This window comes from Neocloeon triangulifer, unplaced genomic scaffold (assembly GCF_031216515.1).
Source record: "Neocloeon triangulifer isolate White Clay Creek 2 clone unplaced genomic scaffold, ASM3121651v1 ptg000005l, whole genome shotgun sequence".
NCBI classification, from domain to species: Eukaryota; Metazoa; Arthropoda; class Insecta; order Ephemeroptera; family Baetidae; genus Neocloeon; species Neocloeon triangulifer.
Window position 1 is genome coordinate 2,358,770 of NW_026775548.1, and position 22,808 is coordinate 2,381,577.

Consider the following 22,808-nt stretch of genomic DNA (forward strand, 5'->3'; position numbering starts at 1 on the left):
GACCACACATAATTATAATTTTTATTCAAATATTTTTTATGCAATTAAAAAAATCTATTTCATGGAATTAATTTGCACAAAAATAAATGATCTAACTGAATCATTGTGAACCGTGTTATTTTTATTCAAAATGAAAACTGTTTTTTAAAGACAAAAAAAAATTTAGGTTTTCAGGATAATTTGAAACCATGATTCTATAATTTTTTTTATCTTTTCCATAGTTTTTTTATTATTATTTATTTTCTATTTTTCCCTTCTATTTATTTGATATTTTATTTTTAATATTTTCCGCCTGTGCTTTTGAAAATGGAGCTGAATTGAGATTTGAATCGATGATATCAGAGCGAGCGAAGGCCGTTTATTTAAAAAGGCGACGCGAGAAAGCGCAGATAAGATACATGCTGCAGTCTCTCTCTGTGCCTCTCGCCGATGTATTTACGACTACACACGTGAGCATAAAATTATTGAAGCTGGATCGCTGCAGAGAAGGTGCTTTGTGCAATATTATCGTCATTGTTCGCTCGAGCCGCCGCCGAGCAGCGCAAAAATAAAATGCCACGGCGAACGAAAAACGAAAGGAGTTGAAAGTAAAAAAAGGGCGCCGAGCTAGCGACGGTGAGGCAAGATAAAGCGGCGATGACTTGAAATTTCAACATCCGCCATGTGATATTTGAGATTTAACACAATTGAAACGAGTTTTGCGCTTAAAGAGGAAACTGCTTGGCTGCAGAAATTGGAAATTTAAAATGAAATATAAGATTAATAAAAAATTGAATTTGTAAGAAATAAACCAAGAATATTTGAGGTGAAAAAAATCAAGGAAATTTCGATATTAATCGACTATTTGAAGGAATTGTAGTAAAAAAATTATTCAATTTGTGAAAATTTAATGATTTATGATTCTTTTGGTTTTAAAAAGGCACCAAAATTTGGAAAATTTCACTTATTTTGCGTGTATTCAAAATATTATTCCTATTATTCATTCACAAGGATTTGCTAAAACTGCTGCCAAAATTAAAAAAAATTTACAATCCAAAAGGTATGTGTTTGTAGCTAAAGAAATAGGGTATCTTTTCTAAATTGTGACCAACTCTCCAGGTCAAACGCCATTGACCCTGGCCAAAGGTAAAAAAAGGGAAATTATCTGCCCCTTTATTTTTGCAACCTGAAAAAATTCAAAATACTCAAAAGATGCAGCATTTAATTTTGATTTGGTTTACAAATTTTTTTATTCAGCAGTTTGGGATTAATTAAAAATTAATTTTAAAAAATCTTCCAAGAACTGAAAATAGTTCTTAGAGACTTGCTCAGATATAATTAAAATTGGAAAATAATTTGGTGAAATCAAACAAGTTGAATTCAATTCTAAATAATGTAAAAACGAGTTATAAAAATTTAATTAATTATTGGTGAATATATTTCTCAAAATTCATTTTTTTCCTATAGAGGAATATCATTTTGGTCTGTTCAAAAAAGGTCATTGCTGTGGAAGAGGAACAACCGTGTCACTTTTTTACACGCGATGAAAATTTCCTGAAAAGCGTGCAGCCTTGCGGGCCACTTGCCAGCAGGCGTTTTTGAAATCGATGATGAATGATGCAAGGTGTGTCGCGCGAGCACTCTCAAATCGCACGCGCCTTTCCTTCTTCTTTGCCCGCCCGCCCGCGTAGGTCTGCACATTCATTTTTAGGTCAATGTTACTCCGAGTCAATGTCAATGAGCGCCGGGCCTGGCTCGGCCGGCCAGCACGATCAGGAAACGAATCCGCGAAAAAAACCGGCGGTATAAAAATAAATTAATGCTCCGGGGTGGTCGCAAATCAAATGGATTAATTTATAAATCGAACGAATACGGTTTTTCACTCACGAACTCGGCGTCGAGAGTGAGTGGAGGTCAAGAAACTTTATTATTCATGCTCACTCGGAATCGGGAAGAGAAACTAGAGCAGGCTTAATTAAAATAATCCAATGGTTTTTTATAAATTGGTCGATAAAATATTATTTTTGTAAAAATAATTCCAAAACTTTCTGAATGCTAATTAAATTAATAATTCTGATTGTATTTTGATAGTAAAATTTTCAAAAATATTCTTCTTATTTGAACAGCTAAGATTATTTTGTTGATTACCAGTCACTTATTTAGACTTAAAATAATTAAAATCAATTAGTTTATATTTATAACAAATTTTAAAAACTTAATACATAATATCAAAACTTTCAAATCATTCAATTAAATTTTTCTTCTGAAAATAAAACAACTTTGAATTATAATTTAAAATTTTAACTATTAATTGTTAAACTATTATATTTTAAGATGAAATTAAGATTGGTCAACTTTCAATTTGAAATTTGTTCTTATTCATACCTTGTCTGCCGATGGCTCTGTTGATTTGTCCGCGTCCGGATTTGCGGTTGAGGATGCGGTCGTAGAAGGAGAGTTTGTGCGCCTGGCTGGGCATGGCCGAGGGCACGGCGAGGTGCGTCGGGCCCGTCTCGTTGGTCGTCGAGTAGATGTTGGTGGAGATGGACGTGTTGCGCACCCTGCCGCCGCCGCCCCCGCGGAACAACCCCGACGAGTAGGCGGTGCTCGACGAGCGCGAACTGCCCATGCGGTGCAACTGCCGCTGGAACCAATTCTTCCGACGCTCCACCAACGGCGTGTCCACGCTTTCCTGCAAATTTTTCACAAAATCAATTGAAAATTTAGATTCAAATTTACCTCAATTAATTTAAATGCAAATGTTTTAAAAATTGATAGAATTAAACAAAAATATGAATAATTAGGTAATAATTTTTTTTATAAAAATAAAAAACGGGGAAATTTTCAACACTGATGCTTAAAATTTCCAATTGTTTTTCAATAATTGCCAGAAATGGCTCATATTTTTGTTAAAACTTGATTTAATGCCAAAAAGCTATTCTTAAATTCAGTGGAGAAAATATTAATAGTTTCTCTATTTGTTTTTTCTTTATTTACAATATTTGAACTCTAAAAATTTCCATAAACTTTTGCGCTTTTTTAATAAGGTAAATTAAAGTCTTCCAATTGTTTAAAATAATTAAATTTCCAAATCTTTTATCCTAAAACTGCTTGATCATTAAATTTGAACCAAAATTTATTGCTAAATCAACTACATAAAAAAATATTGCAATTACATTTCTTGTCTTTTAAACAAACAAGTAAACAAATTTGAAATTCTTATCCAACTGTTTCAAAATTGTGTAATTATTCATGTAAAAATTCTATCAATAAGCAAAAAATATATTTTATTTAAATAAATATGTAAATTTAATATGAATTAAAATTAATTTGCATCTGATTTAAATAAAAAAAAGCGAACAGCTACTCACATAGTCTGCATAGACGTCCTCGTGGTTTGCTTTGGTGCTGGAGGGCAGCATGTTGGCATAGACGGCGTCGCTCTCCTTGACCCTGTAGAGTTGGGCGCTGCCCTTGGGCTCGTCTCGGCGGTAGTGCTCGGAGGCCACCGTGTAGGGCAGGTCGCGCGGCACCACCTCCTCCCAGTACTGGTCCTTCAGCAGCTCAGGGTGCTCCTCATGCATCTCGTCCACGATCATGTACCCGGCCTAGGAAAAAGGTCACACCTTGCCCAATTCTTAAAATCGCAAATTTTTACCTTGATGTGTCGGTCAATGAGCCAGTTGAGTTCGATGTCGTCGTCGTCCTCTCCAAAGGGGTTGATCAGCACCTCGGCCACTTTCAGCCACCCGATGTAGAAGCAAAACTACACTTGCCAAAATTAGTTTAAAGGATCAAATCGGTAATTTATTTTTATTTCTTATCCTGAAAGTAAACAAAATTTCATGACTGACTTTGAAATTCTCAAACGAAATTGACACCCTTAAGTGGTTCATCAGGGGTTGAACTGCTTTTCCCACAAAATAATTTTGAATCTTTAATGAATTTCAACGCTCTATATGTTAAAATTTTGTATACTAACTTTCAGAAAAAGAAATAAAAAAATTGGTTATTCCAGAAAAAGACTTACTTGGAACATTAGGAAGATTGGAAAGTAGAGGTCGATTATGTCGCTGTCTAAACACTGACGGCCCAACAGGGCTGATAGGAAGTAAGTGTACAGGGACAGCGTCACTACCTGCAAAAACAAATAAAATGGTGAAGAAATGGTTAATTTCAATAATTTAAATCCGTAATGATGAGGGAAAATAACAGAATTCCTCCGACTAATTGTAAGAAGGAGAAAAATTATTTTAAAATTGGCTACACATAGGAAGATTATAGAAGGGGACTTTTTTGCAAATAAGTGGCAAATTTGAAAATTATGATCATCTGACATAAAAATATTGCGTTTTTGGCAGTTTTTAGGCAAATGTTTAAAAAAAAATAGAGGCTATTTTTATGAAAATTGGTGATTCAAGATGGATTTTCAGGTGATAAAATCTAAAAATAGGTTGTTTTCCGATGATTCTACAACCTCAAATTCCAATTCTTGTTATGACTTGTTGCTAGAGAATGTATGAATTGAATTAATTTATATTATTTGGGCACTATTTAAAGTACATTTTGGCTAAAATGTAGAATAAATGTTGACAAAAAAAGAGGGTCACTTAGTTTCCCCTCTCTCTATAAAAGACAATTCTTTAATATTTTTAGCAAGAAAAATTTATAATATATTGTAAAATTTGGAACATAAAAAATAAAATTATTTCTATTATTTGCTAATTAAAGATTTATATTTTTTTTATTGAAATTTAGGAGAATTTTCTTGAACCAACGATCAGATATATTTAAAGTGTGAAGAGAATTTTCCCTTTCACTTTTATACCTCATGTGTGTGTCTGACAAAATAAGTTGTCTTTTCCTTTCTTTAAAAATTCAACTTTTGCTGACCTGCGTGTAAACGAGCGGGACGCAGACCGTGTCGTAGCCGATGAGAGAGCCGAGCCTCCGTCTGATGTCGGACAGTTCTTGCAGCATGGTCTGCACGACGTGGTCGCTCTGGATCATGTTCTCCTTGCGCGCCCGGTTGATGATGTTGGTCGCCCACACCAGCGGCATCCAGTACTTGGCCATCGTCGTCTTTTCGTCCATCAGGTCAAAGATCTTCTTCTCGCTTTCCATCATCAAACCTGCAAGTAAAAAGGAAGTAAATTTTAAATTAGCAAAATTGGACAATTGGAGAATTATTTCGTTTTAATATCAAATTAAACAGAAGCACTCAAATTTAAAACAGTAAATATTTTAATGAAATATTATTTCAATGGATTTTAAGATTAAAATATGTGACCAAAGGTTGTAAAAAAGTCCACAAAAAATGTTTAAAAGTTTCAAAATGGTCTCAAAAAAGTCTTGTTTATTAAAAAGTGATTTTTATTCAGACATAATTTTAATAAAAATGGAATAATTTGCTAAGAATTATCTGTGGAGTGAATTTTTCAACATAGTTTAACAATTTTTTCTAAATCATGCTTTAAAAACTGAATATTATAAACGCTTGAAAAGTCTCAATTTTTTATTAAATTGTTGACACGTTTTTTTGCACCTTTTAAATAAACAATACAATTTTATTTAATTGCAATTTATAATTTTGTATCTTTATCAGATACTTTAATTTAAAATGAGCGTTTGAATTGCAAATGAAACTAACGCCGCATACGATTTCAAGATGGCTATAATTAGAGGTGCGCCCTTTTGACAATCAATGTCAGCAGGTCCACTCACACAAGGTGTCAGCAGCACGCGAATTGCAAAACTGGAACAATGCTAATGTGCACTCGCGCGTATAATTGAGCGCTTAAAAGCTGTTATTATTGGGATGACGCAACCGGCCGTAATTGCTTTATTTAAGTACCTCTGCGCGCGTTATCGTTTGAATGTAAATAAAATTTCAAATGTCTTCAATGTCGACCTCCAGCCAACACCTGACTCTACCGTTTTATTGTAAAAATTTGCCTTTGTTTGATTTTTCAATCATTGTTGATTTGATGAATATGATAAAAAAAATCGCATTCCTGAGTGTATCAGGTGTCAACGACCTTTCAAATATAATACCCATTGTGAATTAATTAATAAGCAGGAGATTGATTGATTGATTTCTTTGCAATTTCGAAATCTGCAAAATAAGCAATCGATCAAATCTTTCCAAACGGCAGGTTAAATTAATTATGTGTCTGTGAAAAAGTGAAATCATTGTTCCAAATAGACGCACACGTGATTTGCATTTGGAGCCGCCCAGGTCAATTTAAACCGTTAATGAGCCGCCGATTGAGAAATAAATTTGTCAGCAAATAATGTGTCTGGAGATCATTACCGTCACGCTGGGGTAAAAATAAAAACTTTTGGAAAAAAGCGGCAACACATTTTTTAATTTTTATTTATTTAAAGTTTCAAATGAAAATGACCATTAATGTTTTTCTCTAGCGAAAGTCATGGAATTTACAATTGCTTTTGGAAATAATTTTTCCTTGTTAATGAAATTAGTCAGGGACTTACTCAATTACTTCCAAAAATGTTAAAATGGTAAATATTGTGAGAAACATTTGAAAATTTACCCTTCAAATGTAATTCTCTTTGATTTTTTTAAATAATGAATTATTATAGAATTGATTCATGACCAAAACTTGATCAATTTAAAGTAAATAAAATTACAATGAATAATATCAGAATGAAACAATCCGGATTGGCTGGAATTACCCCCTCCCCTTTACCTTTAATTCAGGTTAGCCAACTTGAAATGAATTTAAAGGAATTTATTTAACTCTTCGAGTCTAGCAATTTTTTTCTCCAAATAACCTTCTTTCTAATTTTGATCACCACAAAAAATACTTACATTCATTCCCTTGACTACGGTAGGAATTTTGGTTTGATCGCTGGAGGAAACTTTTCACGGCCTGCCCTTGATATTAAAAAGGCGCACGCGTTTGTGTTTCTTTCTTTCTTTCTCTCGTCACTCAAAAACAAATTAGTACCTGTGCGAGCATTATTATTATTACAAACCTCAGCCCTAATACAATTTCGTTTTCTGCGTGCCTAATTTAAGCAGAAAGCGGCTGATTTTCAGCCTCGCACTTCAATTATTGCAGCTCGCGGCCAAAATTTTTTGCGTGCAAATTTGCAAGCGAAAATTCGTATTGCCACCGGCGATTGCCCAATATGGAGTGGATTTTTGCCTGTTTATTGTTGTGTCACTCGCGGCCCGGACCTTAAGATTATAATAATGTCAATGGTACGTTTTATGGTGCGCGAAGGAAAATAAATTTGGTTTTAATAAATATATTTTCTGTGGATTTTTTTAAAATTATGCAAAAATTGAAGAAAAATTTGGTTGTATATTTATTTTTGCTGCTGTCTTTAATTCATTTTCAAAGCAAAATAAGTTAACTATTGGACCGGTGAAAAAACTGTTTCGATTAATTTATCCGCTCCCAAATGAATTCTGACAACGAATTTTTGTAATTTACGTCATTTTGATTTTAAAATATAAAAGACTGAAATGAATATCTTGATCTTTTTCGCCGATGGAATATAATCTTTAAAATTTTTATTTACTTTTTTGAAAAATTTTGTGTTTCAATTACTAATCTATCTGTTTAGCACAAATTTCATAACAAACTTAAGAAAATAATTTTAATTTTTATAAAAATTGACTTTAAAATTTACAAACTAAATAAAAATACATTTTTCAAAAAATCAAATGCACTGTAAAACCTAATAATAATTATCCCTTCTATTATTGTTAATCCACTTTTAAACCCTAATTTAAATTTTTAAATATTCCTTTCCTCATAATTTTTTTTCTCTTAATAAAAGCAAATCATCCTGCTTTGTATTGTTAACAGTTATGAAAATTTAATCCCCTCGAAATTTGACGCAGCAAAAATGTGTCATGTTTAAAAACTGAAGAGGCGTCGCCGGCTGAAAAAGAAAAGTCGCGACTCGCAAAAACCAGTTTGTTGTTGAGAGCGCGCAAAAGTTCAATTATTGTTGCTTTTACACAAGTCGGACTTTATTATTTACTTTGAAAGCCGCGCATTGTTATTCTCTCGAAAGAAAAGAAATGAGGCGCAATGAATAATAATTATTCCGGTCTGCACGGCCGCCGCGGGTGCAGCTGATTGCGGGGAAAAAGTGGTGCACTGTGAATAAAAAAAAGAAGAAAGAAAGAAATGCGAGCTCTAGTTTGCGCTGCCGCTGCGTTATTATATCGTGTATGTTATTTTCATTTTTTGCAGCGCCCGCTCTGCTTCAAAGGCATAAACATTGGCGCCAGCCGAGAGTTGGCTGCTGGTAATTTATTATTTGTGGGTTCATTCCTCCCTGAGCCGCTGCTCTTAAGCGAGCAAATTGATTAGCAAAAGCAACACGACGACGACACACACACTTTCACTTGCGCTATTTTACAATATCTCGAGCAAAATCGACTGAAAAATTATATATTTCTTTTGCTCCGACTTTGTATTTGTTTTGACTGAGGCGTGAAAGTCATTAATTAAACTGTTGTTGTGTATTTTCTCGGAAGAGTTGCCGAGCTAATTATCATAATACCGTAATTTATTAATTAGACGCCAGTGTCGTGGCTCATTTTCAGCAAATTGACGAGGAAGTGGTTCTTATTCAATAAGACGGCAATTTTCTTTACAAATGTCTAATATTTCGCCACGAATTTGAATGGAAATTAACCTAGTCAAAATTTATAAATTTGATGAAAAAGTTTGTAAAAACATTAATTTTTATTTAAATTCTTTAGCATTGAAAATTTTTCTTCAAACTGATTTTAATTTCAAGAGCTGAAAAATAATTTTTTCTATAATTTTATTGATAATTAGGAATTTCTGAACTAAAAGAACAAGTTATTAGACAGTCTTTTTTTAAAAAACAACTGATTTAATTAATTACAAGATTATTAGTAGTTTTTTTGGAACCTTTTTAAATAGTTGATTAATTTAAAATAAGTTTATTATTTAAAAACGAGATTTATTTATTAATTTTTGTAATAAATGTAGATTTTATTTGAATTCGCTTCCAATGAATTCTGATTCAAAATCTGTAAGACGAAAAATGAAATTTTTAAATATTTTTTGCAGGAAGAAGAAGGAATTCTATAAGATTTTTAATTACTTTGATTCCTTTCTTAACATTTCAGGACTAAAAATTATATTTATAAAAGAAAAAAATCATTTTATCTCAAAATTTTAACCTCACCTGATTTTGTGACTTTTGTTTTGCCACTTAATACTTAAAATTTAACATTTTTCACAATCAGAGTATTTTACTAGAATTTTAAATAGTTTTCCATCATTTTATTTTATAAATTTAATTCGAAAGTTATATTTCTGGTCAAATCAAAAAGGAAGAGAAATGGATCTGTAGGCAAACTTTTTCCCAAAACCTGATTCTCCTCTTCTCTAATTTAACTTCCTTGAAAGCTTCCTGCCAATTCTTTTTCAATACTTTATTATTATTTTAACGCTATGCTTTTTAGGTTAAAATATTCTAAGGCACTGAAGATTACCAGCGTCAGGTAACGGTGAAACATTTGCATAATCGCGCGGCACTTCTTGTTTATAAGTCTCGCAATTTTCCTTCTCTTTCTCTCATTGAGTTTTTTTTTTACTCGTCGCGCAAGGCGAATCGGTAGCCATTTGAAAGATTCCGCAATCTCTTGCGATGTGACTTACTTTAATTATCCGCAAGAGATATTAATCAAAGTACGGAGCCGCCCTTCGTTGAGACGATAAAAAGGTCAGCAGGCGACAGGAAGTGCTGAGAGAGTTGCACTAAAATTCTAACGAGCCTCTCTATATAATTTTCGGGCTTAATTTGTTCGCGGAATCGGTTAGACCAAAAGCCAAGGGCAGTGCGATAACTAAAGCGCAGAAATATTCAAAATTAGGAGCAGGAAAAATGTGAAAGGACTTCAGATGTTTGTCTTGAGAGTTGAAATACAACGTCGGATGAAAATTAATTGCTAAAATTCGTTTCACATCAGCCTGCTGCTAATTTTTAGCCGTCAATTCAAAAATTTTTGATAAATACAGTTTATTTGTTACTTTTTTTAATAAAGTTTTAATCACTAAAAAAAACGACTGTCAGTCTCGACTCAAAAAACTTTTTGAAATGTATTAGAAATTTCAATGAAAATAAATTTTTTGATGAAACTTTTAGAATTTTAATTTTTGTAAGTAACAATTTTTTTATTTTCTGCTTGTTTTCTTTACTTTTTAAATTATTTTCACTTCCCTGTTCCCTGTCAAAGTGGAGTTTGATATTGCGATGCAAACCTGGCGCAAAATTGAGCACCTTTTTCGAGGCCAAGGGTAAGAAATAGATTTTTTACTCCATCTCGGAGCCGAGAGGAATGTGCGATTTAATTTGGGGCTAACGGTGTCCAAAACAATTCTAATTACTCTCACCGGGCTGCGAGAGTTGCTGGTCATTAATTTTTTTTATTAGCTGTAAAGAATTTGAGATCGCTTTTGTTGTCGCTTTTTAACGAGCGGCTCGAGATCGACGCGTCAAATTGCACGAGAGAGTTTGTTCGCCGCGATTGCAGGCGCCACTCGTCCCTTTTCATTTCAACAAAACGTACAGCAACTGAAATCCGGTTCAAAGCACCCCAGGGTGACATACAAATTGATGGATTGGCGTGAAAGGTCCACATTGGATTTAATTTTAATTATTCTCTTATTCATGGATTGAAACGCAATTACCTAAATTAAAACTGAATTTTTATTTTATTTTTTCCTTAAACAGTTTAATTGATATAAAATTCAACATTTCAGATAACAAAATAATGATAAAAATATAAAACTAATTCTTGCTATTCCAAAAAGATTTGAAAATAATCAATAATTTATGCAACTTAAACTTTTCGTTTGTAATTATTTCATGCAATAAATTTGTCTTGTTATATCGTCAAAGTAATCTTTGTTAATAATAAGAAATTTAATTTCAATCTAACAAGTTTTAATAGTTTTAATATATTTAAATATTGAAATTGATCATTTTGAACTATGAATAAGTATAATTATGTCGAGTAATTACCCCTATTGCTCTTTCTTATAAGAAAATTTCAATTATCTATTAAATTAAATTATTAAATGATATTACTGCTCGTAAAGGCAACTGAACTGAGGGCAAACGTATCACATTTTACACACATCATATATTTAATTTTATTTATAAATTCAGTATTGATTTTATTTTATTAAATTTCAACCGCAAACTGGATCACCGCGCTTGTTACATCCTATTTAACGACGGTGTAATTAAATCGTTTTCATGATGCAATCGGCTCGTAAATAATCAAATTTCACGCTCGGCCGCGACTCAAACGTACCAAAGTATTTAATTATATCAGATCGAGGACCTGTCAACCGACGGGAACGAGGGAAGATTGAGAAAGGTCAGTCCGGTCGGCCAGCAAATAATTATCGCGCGGCAAAAGTAAAACGTGTAATTATTGATTCACGACGAGGCTGAATTTTAATTATCGCTATTAAATCGTCGATCAATTAAAGTGTAAAAACAAACTTGTATACTTTGTGTTGAAATCCGTCAATATACAAATCAAGAAAGCCAAATTTTCCATATATTAAAAAATTTCCGATTTTTAATCGATTGACCCTGAGGAAAGGTCGAATGAGCGACTGACCTGCGTCCACCATGTGCTGCCAGGTGGGGAAGCGTTGCTTCACCCTGAGGCTGACGTGTTGAAGGGTGATGACGTAGCTGAGCATCGAGTAGCGAACAATGTTTCGGCGCATCAGCCGCCCGCGCTCTTCCTGCAAAAAGAATTAAATCATTCAACATTTATTGAGGGTAAAAAAACAAGGAAGATTTTAAACTCTTTGCAGATGCTGGTTAAAGAAGTATTTTTTTTAAATTAATAAACATATATTGGCTTCAATAATTAAGCAAAAATTGGGATCATTGATTCAAAAATATTTCATTTCTAGGGGAAAAGGAAAATTTCATGGAAAAATTATAAGAATGTAGGTGCAAAATGTCTAAAAATTAAAAGAAATAATTACTTGGAATATTAAAAAGAAAATTAAAAAATTCATAGAATTGTTTGTGTATTTTGTTATTTTAATTTTTAATCTTTAATTATTTCAAATCCATTTTTAATTCTCAATTATTCTTCATAAACAGAAAAAGCGGTAAAAATTATTATATTTTATTAGAAAAATTAGTTATTATATAAATTAAATTCTATATAATTGAAAAAGGAGTATAATTAAGTTGTAAGCAAATTACTCGGACTAATTTATCTGTTTGTTCATTATCTTGTGTTACATCAGCGGTTTAATATTCATTCTAACGAGGTAAATAGTGTTAAAAGGAATTTTCCACCTCTCCGCCTTCGAAAATAAAATCACCGCCCGTGACTAATTGTAAATGATTGCCCTCCAAAAATCCAAAAATAGACTTCATATTCATTTATTTGTGGAAATTTTCCCAGCCAGTTTTAATCTGATTTACGAAAATAAATAATTTGAAAATTTGTCTCACCTGTCCGGGAATGGCGGCGCTGACGAAGAGGGCCATCGAGTCCGGCCAGGGCAGCAGTCTGTACTGTTCCCACCACCGCTTGACTATCAGTGTGACGTAGAAGCCGAGCACAAATGACATCGGGATGCTTTCCGTCTGCTCGCCAAAATACTTTCGAACCCTTTGAAAAGTTCTGGAATAAAATTAATTAAAATAATTAATAATATAATGAAATTACAAAAAAGACAATATATTTTAGTGCAAGATTAATTTTTTATTTAAATATAATTTTAATTTCAAATTGTAAATAATTCAGCTTTTAAAAAAGAGATAAATGGTATAATAGATCTTTTTCCATCAAAGTAAAAGGACTTTGCCCCCAGCTGGTGGACGTTTTTGCTCGCTTGAACGTGCAGCGTTAAAGCACATCGAAAGAAAAGCTCCATGGAATTGAATTCTCTCACACGCGAGAGGAGATCAGGGCAAAAAATTGTGTGTGGAAAGGCAGACGAACGAACCATTCTGCTTCACAAACCGTGAAGGTTAGCGAATTTAGAGCGGTGGTTCTTTTTTCAATATTTGACAAAATTCATTTCAAATAAAAATTTGATTAAAAAGAATTAAAACAATTATCAATTTGAGTAAAATAATTCAAGAATTTATTTAAATTTAAAAAAAACATTTCCAATTAAACACAATTAAATAAAAATATTCACTTCAACCGAATTGAAATAATTTTGTTTTTAAATTTAACATTTTGAAGTATTACATTAAATGATATTAATCCTGAAGCTAAAATCATCATTTTTAAGTTAAATTTTTATAGAAAACAAACTTACTCTTTTTGTTCTGTGTTCATAACATGTCTATAGGCGAGATTAATGGCGTAATAAAAGCTAAGGTAGACGAGGAGCTCCCTGTAGATCAATTTGTAAACGCTGCCTTTCCATCTGAAAACAAAATAACATCAAATTTTAGCGTCTCGTCTGTCTAATATGACCTGAAATGAGTCTGTTAAAACAATAATGGATTGGCCTGGATTGGCGATTAATGCTGTTTTCATGCAAATTCGCCCCAGTTTGGAAATCAAAGCTCAGATCGAAGTTGCAAAATGCGATAAGGGAACAAGTTTCGGCGTCCAGCAGAGTTTTCACTTGATTCGCCTTTTCAATCTTTAAATCGCAATGAGGCTTAAATCTGTCAATCTGTCTTATTTATTTTTGCTTTCCTCTTTTTCTCCACTTATATGGGCAGAGTAAAGTGCAAAGCCAGCTGTGTTTGTTGATGCGAAGGGCAGTGAGAGATTTTTATCACATTTAAAGAAAAAATCTTCACAATCTGTTTTAAATATAATATGAAAGTAGATAAATGAATTGAAATTGAATGAACCATTGGTTTTGGTACATAAATTTAGTAAAAAATCAAATTGAATTGAATTGAAATTTAATGGTCAAAGCTATAAAAAAATATGGATTTTCTTCAAACATTAAACAATCAGTTCTGTTGCTAATGATAAATAATCTAAATATTATTTAACTTACACAAAATAAAATTATGACATAATTTTTTTTAAATACAGAACAAAATAATAAAAATCTTTCCTCCTTTAAATTATTCGCAGAAAAGAAATAATTAGATGCAGAAATTTCTTCCTATTTCAACATGTGTCAAGTGAAAAGCCGGTGCTCGATTCTTTCACATTTCAATCTTTTTTCACTGCCCGCGGCGCTTCACCGTAATTACTGATTATTTGCACACGCGGCCCGCGGAATGCGTTATTTTATGAGCGATGAGAGATATTCTTTTTTCCGAGCTGTCACTCGGCGGCGTCATCCCGGTCCGTTGGTCCATTTCTCATCCTGGTCATTAGAAAGCAGCCGTGATTGATTCATCGCCACCCGGTAAATTATTTATTCCCCGCGACCTTGACATTTATTCTAATCCGCTCGGAATTAAATTTATTGCGATCACTTTCTTCCCGCGCGTATAAATCGATTTGAATTTATAATAAAATAAACAAACATTGTCCTTTTCCGTTCTGATCGAATGCAATAATTTTTCTCTAGATCTCATTAATTACAAAGTCAGTTTCAGTTATATATGAATTTGCAATTTGATCGAGTTTATTAAAAAGGAATCGGCCCGGTTCGGCCTTTTCAGTTTGCGTGGCCGAGTGTGGAAGCGGAAGTGCACAAGGCGGGGTCACGGATATGGGCCAGCTTGGCTTTGGTTTTTGATCGCAGTGACGCAACTGAGTCGTCGTCGCATGATCTGAATTAAAAGTATTGTCAACCGACCCAATTTCCAAGTCCAGATTTTGATTTTTATTTTCCAAACTCATTATATTTCCAAAAACAAAATATAAATCTGTAGAACATTTAAAATTTTAAATGAAATATTTTGCAATTCAAATATATTTGCTAATTTTGCTTCAAAATTGATAAAATTTTCAATTAACTTTAATTTTGATGCATCCATTTGATTTAAGTTCTCGTTTTAATTCAAATTTTAAATCATGAATGGAAAGAAAATTAGTATAAAAATTATTCATTCCACGATTGCGTCACTCTTGGTTTCGAGCGCGGTTCGCATCCGATTCAGGATGAATTATCGTGTTGGTACTTTGATGTTAGCCATTGTTGCGAGTGCTAATTGCGCTATTTGCAATTCGCCATTACTTCATTGTAAGAGTCAAGTGCGATTTTATTCAGCCACAAAGGGGGTCTGTTCAAGGATAGAGACCAAAATAATTTTAACTGTTCATCATTTTTACAAAAGGAATTTAAATTTTCAAACGTTAAATATTTTTATTTGAATGATATTTGCGTTTGAAGAATACTGGAAGGCCTGAAAGCTGTAAATATAAATAAATTTTACAGCCTATTAGTCAAAGTGCTGGCAAATTAGCATGTTATTCCTCTCAAGGTTGAACGCTTTTTCTCTCTCCTCCTTTGCAAAAATTCGCTTCAAGTGATCTCGATTTTGTTGCTCTGCCCATTGTCCGCGACCTTGATGGCTATTTTCGCACATTTTCCTCTGCACGAAGTAAAATAATATAATTTATTTCTGAAATTCCTTCCATTCGAGCTGGATCATTATAATTTTGCTGCATTCCGCCGCTGCTAATGGAAGGAAACTTTCTCGCAGTGGCGCCGGCCAAGAAATGAAGAATGCATCTCTGTAATAAATTTTTTTTTAACTGCATCCAAGTTACTGCTGTTATTATAATACAACATTGCTAATAACTTTGTTGCAACTAAGTACATTTCGAAACGCATTTTGGACCGATACCAAAAACTTTTATAAATGCCTGCGGATAAATGTAAGGATCATGGATTTTGAAATTTCATTTCCAGTAGCTTGGTTTTTTTTCACTTTTTTTTATCATATTATTAATTATTGGACAAAGATGGATTCAAATATAGACTCTCGCGTTAGAGAATTGCAAAACACTTGTCTAGGAACGACCGGAGGAGGTTGACCTTTGCTAAATATTATATCACCGCGATTCCGCCAAGGCCGCGGGAGAGAAAATCACGAAATAATTCACCTTGTTTGGCCAAAGTCAAGTTCAATCGCATTTCCATAAAAGCTTCTGAAGAGATCAATCAGATTTTTTTTTCGTAAATCAACCTTGCAGGTCACAGGAAAAGACACTAAAATTGTTTCGTCGAGCTGGAATGACCCCAAATCAATCACGGCGAAAGTTACACGCAGCATCCTGGAGCGACAGCCGCTTATTATTTCTCTCGTTACTCGCAGGTAATGAGTGATTCAAGGCGGTTTCGCCAAATTATCGGTTTGGCTAGGCTTATGGAGCGTAATCATCATCTCGTGAGATGCTATAAAAAATTACTCAATGCCAACTACTTTGAAGTTTTTGCTTCGGAATAAGGCAAACAATTTAAAAATACAGCGAATCCTTTTTAGGGTTCATCATTTCTTAATAATTTTCTTTTTAGAATCAAAAAATTCTGCAAAATTTTGATAGTTTATTTATTTATTAAGAACAATTCCTAATAATTTAACTTTTTTACTCATCAGTGAAATTATTATGATTTCTTATATTATTAAAGCTGCTAATAAGCTGTTTTTAATAATTATACCCTCTAATTTGTTTTTTAAATATTTGAGGTATTTTTATTTTATTCAATAATTTTATATAATTAAAAATTAAGTTATGTATTAACAAAATCAACATTGAAATAAAATTATGCAAATAATATCCACTTATTTTCATGTTCCCTGTTCTAAAAATTGTCACATTAAAAAAGAATTTTTTTTATTTGAAAACTACCTTAGCTTAGAAAATTCCAGTAACATAAACCTCTAATTTTCTGAACCCAGTTTAATTAAAATGATTCGCTGTTGTCGATCAAATCTGGCAATTTCCCCGAAAGCGTCTCTCTATAAATAAATCGAGACGATTGTGGACTGAATGGACTTATTAGGCGTTTCTTTCTCTCCCTTTCAACGCTAGAAATAAAATAGAAAGTACAGACTTGCTTTGAAATGGCGACGCGCCGTAGGAAAGAAGATGTCATTTCTCGCCGCCGCTGGATGAAAAATTGAAATGATCCCGAGTCGCGCCGATGATAATTAATGTGTCTCGAGGCGGCGACGAGAGATGATTTTCATCACCGGCAATTTCTAACTCGGCACGTTATTCAACGCTTGTAATTACAACAAACACACATGCATATAAGCACAGTGAAAGTATTTTAATTAAGTCCTGTTAGATTATTTTTATTTACTTACAACAAAACAGAAGTTTGTTCTGAATTGATACACATTGTCTTTGGAACGGAAATAAATTTTTTATTCAAAACCACGTCGGACGAGTTAAATATAAATTACCGGCGCTGGCGTTTAAAGGACGTTTGTGTAGAGGAAGGTTAGGTTCATTCCATTGAAAACATTCTATTTATATCATCTTTCATTAAAATGCTTCCTACACACATAAAGTCTTGATGGTTATATAACATTGATAATTTCTGCAAATTTTCTTTAATAATTTTTAATGGATGAATTCTGATTTATTTATTATTTTAGAATTTAAACGCTGAACTGAAATGATGAAAAGAAGGAGTTTTCTGCCAGAAAAAAACCATCAAAATTTGTTGAATATTTTATCAATTAATTTTAAGACTTCATTCATTTCCAAGGAGACGTCAAAATAAAAAAATGGGATGATTTAGGAAAAAAATTTCTTTTTATATTGACTCTTTTGAGAATTTCTTATTAAAATATTTTTTTCCTTAAAATTATATTTCACTAATTTTTTTAATCATCTCAATAGATATTAGAATCGTTTTATGAATCTTATATGCAGTTGAAAGATACAATTAATCCGGTTATAACATTTTAAAATTACTTTATTTCCTTTTTGTATTTTAATTGTTTAAAATATGGTCAAATATTGGAAGTAATTTCTAAACCCATTTAATTAGATTTTTATACGTATTATTAGAATCAATATCACTGTCTTTATTTTCTTTAATGATGATTGACACAAATCGATGGCAAATTACGCCACACGGAATAAATGTAAAGGTTGTTCAACTTTCCGAGTTGGTTGTTATATACCAGTGACGTTTTTTTTTCACAGCAAAAGAATTTCTTCGAGCTGCTCTTTCTTCACCTATATATAGTTTTACATAATGGATAAGTACGGCCATTTATTCATTCACGCACCAACTCGCTTTCGAAGCAGAGAACTCAGGCGAGTCTCCATTTATGAAAAATCCGGTGCGAACCGAATCGTTTCTTTTTCGGGCCCATACAAAATAATCCTCCTCCGGCAGGAACCTATTTACAAAAATTCCGTCTTTCTTAAAACTGTAAATTTTTCTTCAAAAATCGATACGCCCTAAGATATTGTAAAAATTTGTCTCATAATGAGGGAGTGGTTAATAAAAATGCGCAAGTTTAAATTTTTTGCCGTTGTAGGAAGCCAATCGAGGCAGAAAAATTGCTACAAGGAGAGCCAGTCTGCGAGCAGTGAAATGTTTGTCCGCTCAATTGACTTCATTGAGAGAGTTGTTCCTTCTTTGGAAGTCGATCAGATAATTCCTTTTTCAGTTTAAGTCTGAAAAATTGCATTTTTTTAATGGAATTAAGAAAATTCTCGTAAAAAATTGTAAAAATATAGATTGTTTTGTTTTTTTCCGAATAAACATTTTTTCATACTTTTTTTCTGAAATTTAATGGCTACATTTATTGAAACATGTATTTTTCTTTTTAAATTCCAATAATTATAAAAGTAAACAAAAAAATTCTTTATTTTTCATTAAAATTGTTGTTTTTTCTCCATTTTCTTGCCCTTTATCCAAGCCTTGATTTTTTTCCGCAAGGTTTCGCCTATTTATATACCAAGTAGTTCTGCAGCTTTCAATATAATTATTGCATTTGTTAAAACGCTGCTCACGGCTTGTTTTCCTTAGATTCGCACAAACGTTCTTTTGTCAGCGCATTATTTCGGAATGCAATTAGCGAAGTGATTGCCGTTGTGCATTTTTTTTTCTCTCTCTTTCTCGAGCACGCCAAGAAGTCTTTGGAATTACTAAACAGAGAGCGGCTGCACGCGGTGAAAGAATAAAAATAATATCTCACAAGCACACTCGGCACACAAACGCGGCAATTGATATTCTCGCAAAGAGATCGCTTGGTTGATTCGTCCTCGGACGAATTTGTATTCTGGCCGGCAGACGCGAGGAAAGAAAACTCAGCTGCGCGATGGCGAGAAAACTCTGTCAGCACCTCCGTTTTTATTTATTGCCTTCCATTCATTCTAGGAAGAAAAATTTATAAAAAATATTGAACAAATAATTGGAAATTTCAATTATTATATGAGACTAATTTAATATAATTGTTGGACAGAAAGAATTTCAAAAGTTTGAGAAATTGTTACTTCTTATCTTTTTAAATAAATGTTTTTTAACTTATTATTATAATTTAAAATTATATTTTTTAGAAACCATTAAAAAATTAATTTAAAATTTAAACAACTTTCAGCACGAATTTACAAAATAATAAAATACAAACATTTTTTTGGGCAGGAATTAGATTTTGTTTAATTTTACAAATCAATCAATGTGTGCCAGAAACAAGTAGGTTTGTTTGTGTTTTTATTACTTATATTTTAATTATAAAATTCCAATAAAACCAATTTTGCACGTCTTTAATTGAACTAAAAATGATTTTACCCGGAGATTCTTGAGTTTGCTTTCCTAGAAAATATGTGAGATAATTTAAGAGGAATTGAAGAAGCAAACAAGTGCAAGTTTCTCGGTGACACTTTGAAAAGGAATTTCACTTATTTAGATCAAAGCAAGTCAGCAAGTGAAAAAAAGTATATATTTTGTTTTGATCTACAATTCATTCATCAAGAAAGATAAAAAAAAGGCAAAAATATTAGTATTAAAAAATAATTAAAATTTATTTCGATTTATTTCAATTAAAATATCTTCACTTAGAATTAAAAGATAAATAATTTGAAATAATCTATATTCTTGAATTTTTTTATTTTATTTATTAAATAATTTGTGTTTTGTAAAATATTTCCACATTGTCGGATTTCTAAACAAATTTGAGACGAAAACTTCCATTTTTAATTTCATATCAAATCTAGACAATCAACTTTTTCCGCTTAGTTCCTTGACCTTTGGCTGACTCATTGGGAAGCACAACTATGAATTTAATGTGCTCAGGTCAGTCATCAGCACTTTTTTTTTTATTTTGGCAAGCGGCAATTTCACGGAGCGGCCAAGTAGAAACAAAAACACACATGCGATGATCCAATAGGACAAAAAGTGACGTCATTCGCATAATTATGTTTTCTTTCTAAAAATTCCTCAGTAAAATTTCGAGCTTCCGGTCTTGGCTCCGTAATTGACTTTTACGACCGCCGCAAATATTTGACAAAACTTTTATGGTTCAAAAAACAAATAAAGAACTTTCTGCTTTGCGCGAAAAGATTTAACCGTTTAAATTCCAGGGAATTATATATTAATTTTGGTCTTTTTATGTCGTCTGACCTGAATATCTTTCTTTCCCCTGATTGGTTTCATTAATTTTTTTTCTGCGGCTTCTCCAACGCGGAACGACGGACGGACGGATGGAGAGAAAGAAAGAATCTGATTCTCAGGTTTTGCCGGCGGCGCGTTCCAGGAAATGCGCGGCGGATTATAATTTTTGCAACTCGATCTGCTGTCACAACAATATAAATTCAGACCACTTTTCTATCGTCCTGATCGGACCTTTCTTGTTACACACTTTTCCGAGTGCGCAATCCGATCTCATAATATTATTGTTTCTTAACTCTCCATTTATTTGTTCATCTCTTTGCTCGTTTCTCACCCCCAACCGCGAAGTGCCACTCACTTGAAAATTACGAAATTAATTATTCTACTGCGTTGTTAAAATATAATTAAATTTTCAGAGATAATGCAAATTAAAATACTTTTTAAAAACATAATAAAATTTTAGTTTATTTTCATTAAATTAAAATGGAAAAATATGAAAAAAATTAAACATTTTAGCACTTTTTTTTCTTCATAATAAGAAGTTTAAAACTTGCAAGGAATAAAAACAATGCGCATAATTTTCATACTTTGCCTTATAAATTTTTGATTTAATTAAAATAATATGCTTATTATTACAAAACATTTTAAAAAAAAGTCTAGATTCATTTTTATTGAAATTTAAAAATTTATGAATGTACTAATTTTCAATTATTATAAGAATTTTTTCATTAATTTTAATACAAAATATTGAAAAAGCTTAAAATTATAGAAAATGAGAATTTTTAATTAAAATTTATCAGAAATTTAATAATAGGCGGATTCTCCATTTTACACTTTTCTGCTTAAAAATAAATTTTTTTATGCTTTTTTTTTGTAACCAGAACTTCTTATTATTATTTAATATATTTTATTGATTTTGAAATGTGGCGCAGAAGTTCGCCCTGGGCAAAGTGTTTTGCATAACCGCGTGATTCGCGGAAGGAGTCTCGACTTAATTCCTGCGTCTGCTGACGGCCAACAGCTGATTATTGGATTCGAGTCCGGCTCGCTCTCCTGCAAGACGAGATTTATTGTAATGTATAACGGTGAGCAATCCGTCGTGTGTTCCGCCAGAGACAATGCATTTTATTATCTCATTTTCTGCCCGGCTGGCGCCGCCGAGCGAGACGTTTTATTTTTTTGTTCCACTCGCGGCGGCGCAACCAGAAGCAGAGAAGAAGAGGAACAAGGAATGCCGCCAGAAAACGCGCTTGACTTTGGCCAGAAAGGTCACTGTGTCACGCAACTAACTGGCCATCAAATCCTTTTTAAATTATAAAAAAGAGACGCATTAAAATTTATAAAAAAAAACCTTAATTTTGATTCAAATTAAACAAGAAATGAATATTGCATTTTCTAAAATTGGAAAAAAAATTCGTGTTATAATAATTTTTATTTTATTTGTTTTTGACTCGTTTTGTCTTTGCTCTGTTTTGCTCCTTTTAAGAGAAATTTTGTTATAAATAACTTTGAATTCTTAAATAAATAATGCAAATTTTAAATTGTAAATGATCTTGTTTGTATAATTTAAAACTTAGAAAATTTGTATTTCGTCGGCTACGCGGACAAATGGCCATTCTGGGGTGGCGCCCCTACCGTCTATTGCATGGAACTAAATGGGATGAAGTGGAGGGGATAGTGGTCATTTGGCCGCGTAGCCGACGATTTCATCAAATATGAGTTTTTTTTTTAATTTTACATGATGGTGTGTTTCAGAATTTTTTAGCTATTTCTTGCACTTGAGCATCAGGAGAGAGATGAAAGTTGGAGGAGATTCCAGTGCAGCAGCTGAGTGTGAGGCAGGTACGTGCCATTTGCGAGTTTACAATTATTGGCATTCCGGTGCCGCCAAGACGCGTCATTCGGAAAACATGCAATTTCATCCCGCGGAGCCACGAATAATGTAATTACGCCAGCAAGAAGCATGATTATTGTCGTCTTTCTCGACTCTGCTCGTTTATATAGCCTTGGGCTGATGACAAATAAAATTATTTTTCTCCCGAGACTCGATTGCTTTCATATCGAGAGAGAGAAAATTCATCTATTTTAATTGGCTTGGAAATTGGAGGAAATCATTGACGGTTTCCCAATCCAAAAGTGAAACTAATTTTTCTGTGAATTAACAATATAAGATGGACCGAATAGTTTAGTTTTGTATAAATTGGAATAATATAAGGATTCAATAAAAAATTTATGATGAAGATGAATAAAAATCAATTAGTTTTAAATTTCACAAAATCAGTTAGTTGACCTAATTGACGAGATAATATT

General features: G+C 32.6%; 2 protein-coding genes across 7 annotated transcripts in view; one reads left to right on the plus strand and one right to left on the minus strand.

The window, feature by feature from the left end:
- The window catches only part of LOC132194041 (sialate:O-sulfotransferase 1-like), a 119,050-nt gene that overhangs the window by 69,643 nt on the left and 26,599 nt on the right, over positions 1-22,808 (plus strand). For 4 of the 6 annotated variants that reach the window (XM_059615089.1, XM_059615090.1, XM_059615091.1 and 1 more), the window contains one exon: positions 22,254-22,340. The exons of the other annotated variants lie outside the window; for them this stretch is intronic. In XM_059615089.1, the coding sequence (XP_059471072.1) occupies positions 22,295-22,340 (46 nt within the window). In that variant the 5' untranslated portion in view covers positions 22,254-22,294. The remainder of the gene's footprint in view (positions 1-22,253; positions 22,341-22,808) is intronic. 6 annotated transcript variants of the gene reach the window in all.
- LOC132194039 (bestrophin-4) overlaps positions 1-22,808 on the minus strand; it is a 32,593-nt gene that overhangs the window by 2,332 nt on the left and 7,453 nt on the right. Inside the window, exons 2-9 of the mRNA XM_059615085.1 lie at positions 13,314-13,424; positions 12,496-12,667; positions 11,636-11,765; positions 4,873-5,111; positions 4,010-4,117; positions 3,638-3,745; positions 3,351-3,587; positions 2,365-2,671 (exon numbers count right to left, since the gene is read on the minus strand). Coding sequence (XP_059471068.1) covers positions 2,365-2,671; positions 3,351-3,587; positions 3,638-3,745; positions 4,010-4,117; positions 4,873-5,111; positions 11,636-11,765; positions 12,496-12,667; positions 13,314-13,424 — 1,412 coding nt within the window. The remainder of the gene's footprint in view (positions 1-2,364; positions 2,672-3,350; positions 3,588-3,637; positions 3,746-4,009; positions 4,118-4,872; positions 5,112-11,635; positions 11,766-12,495; positions 12,668-13,313; positions 13,425-22,808) is intronic.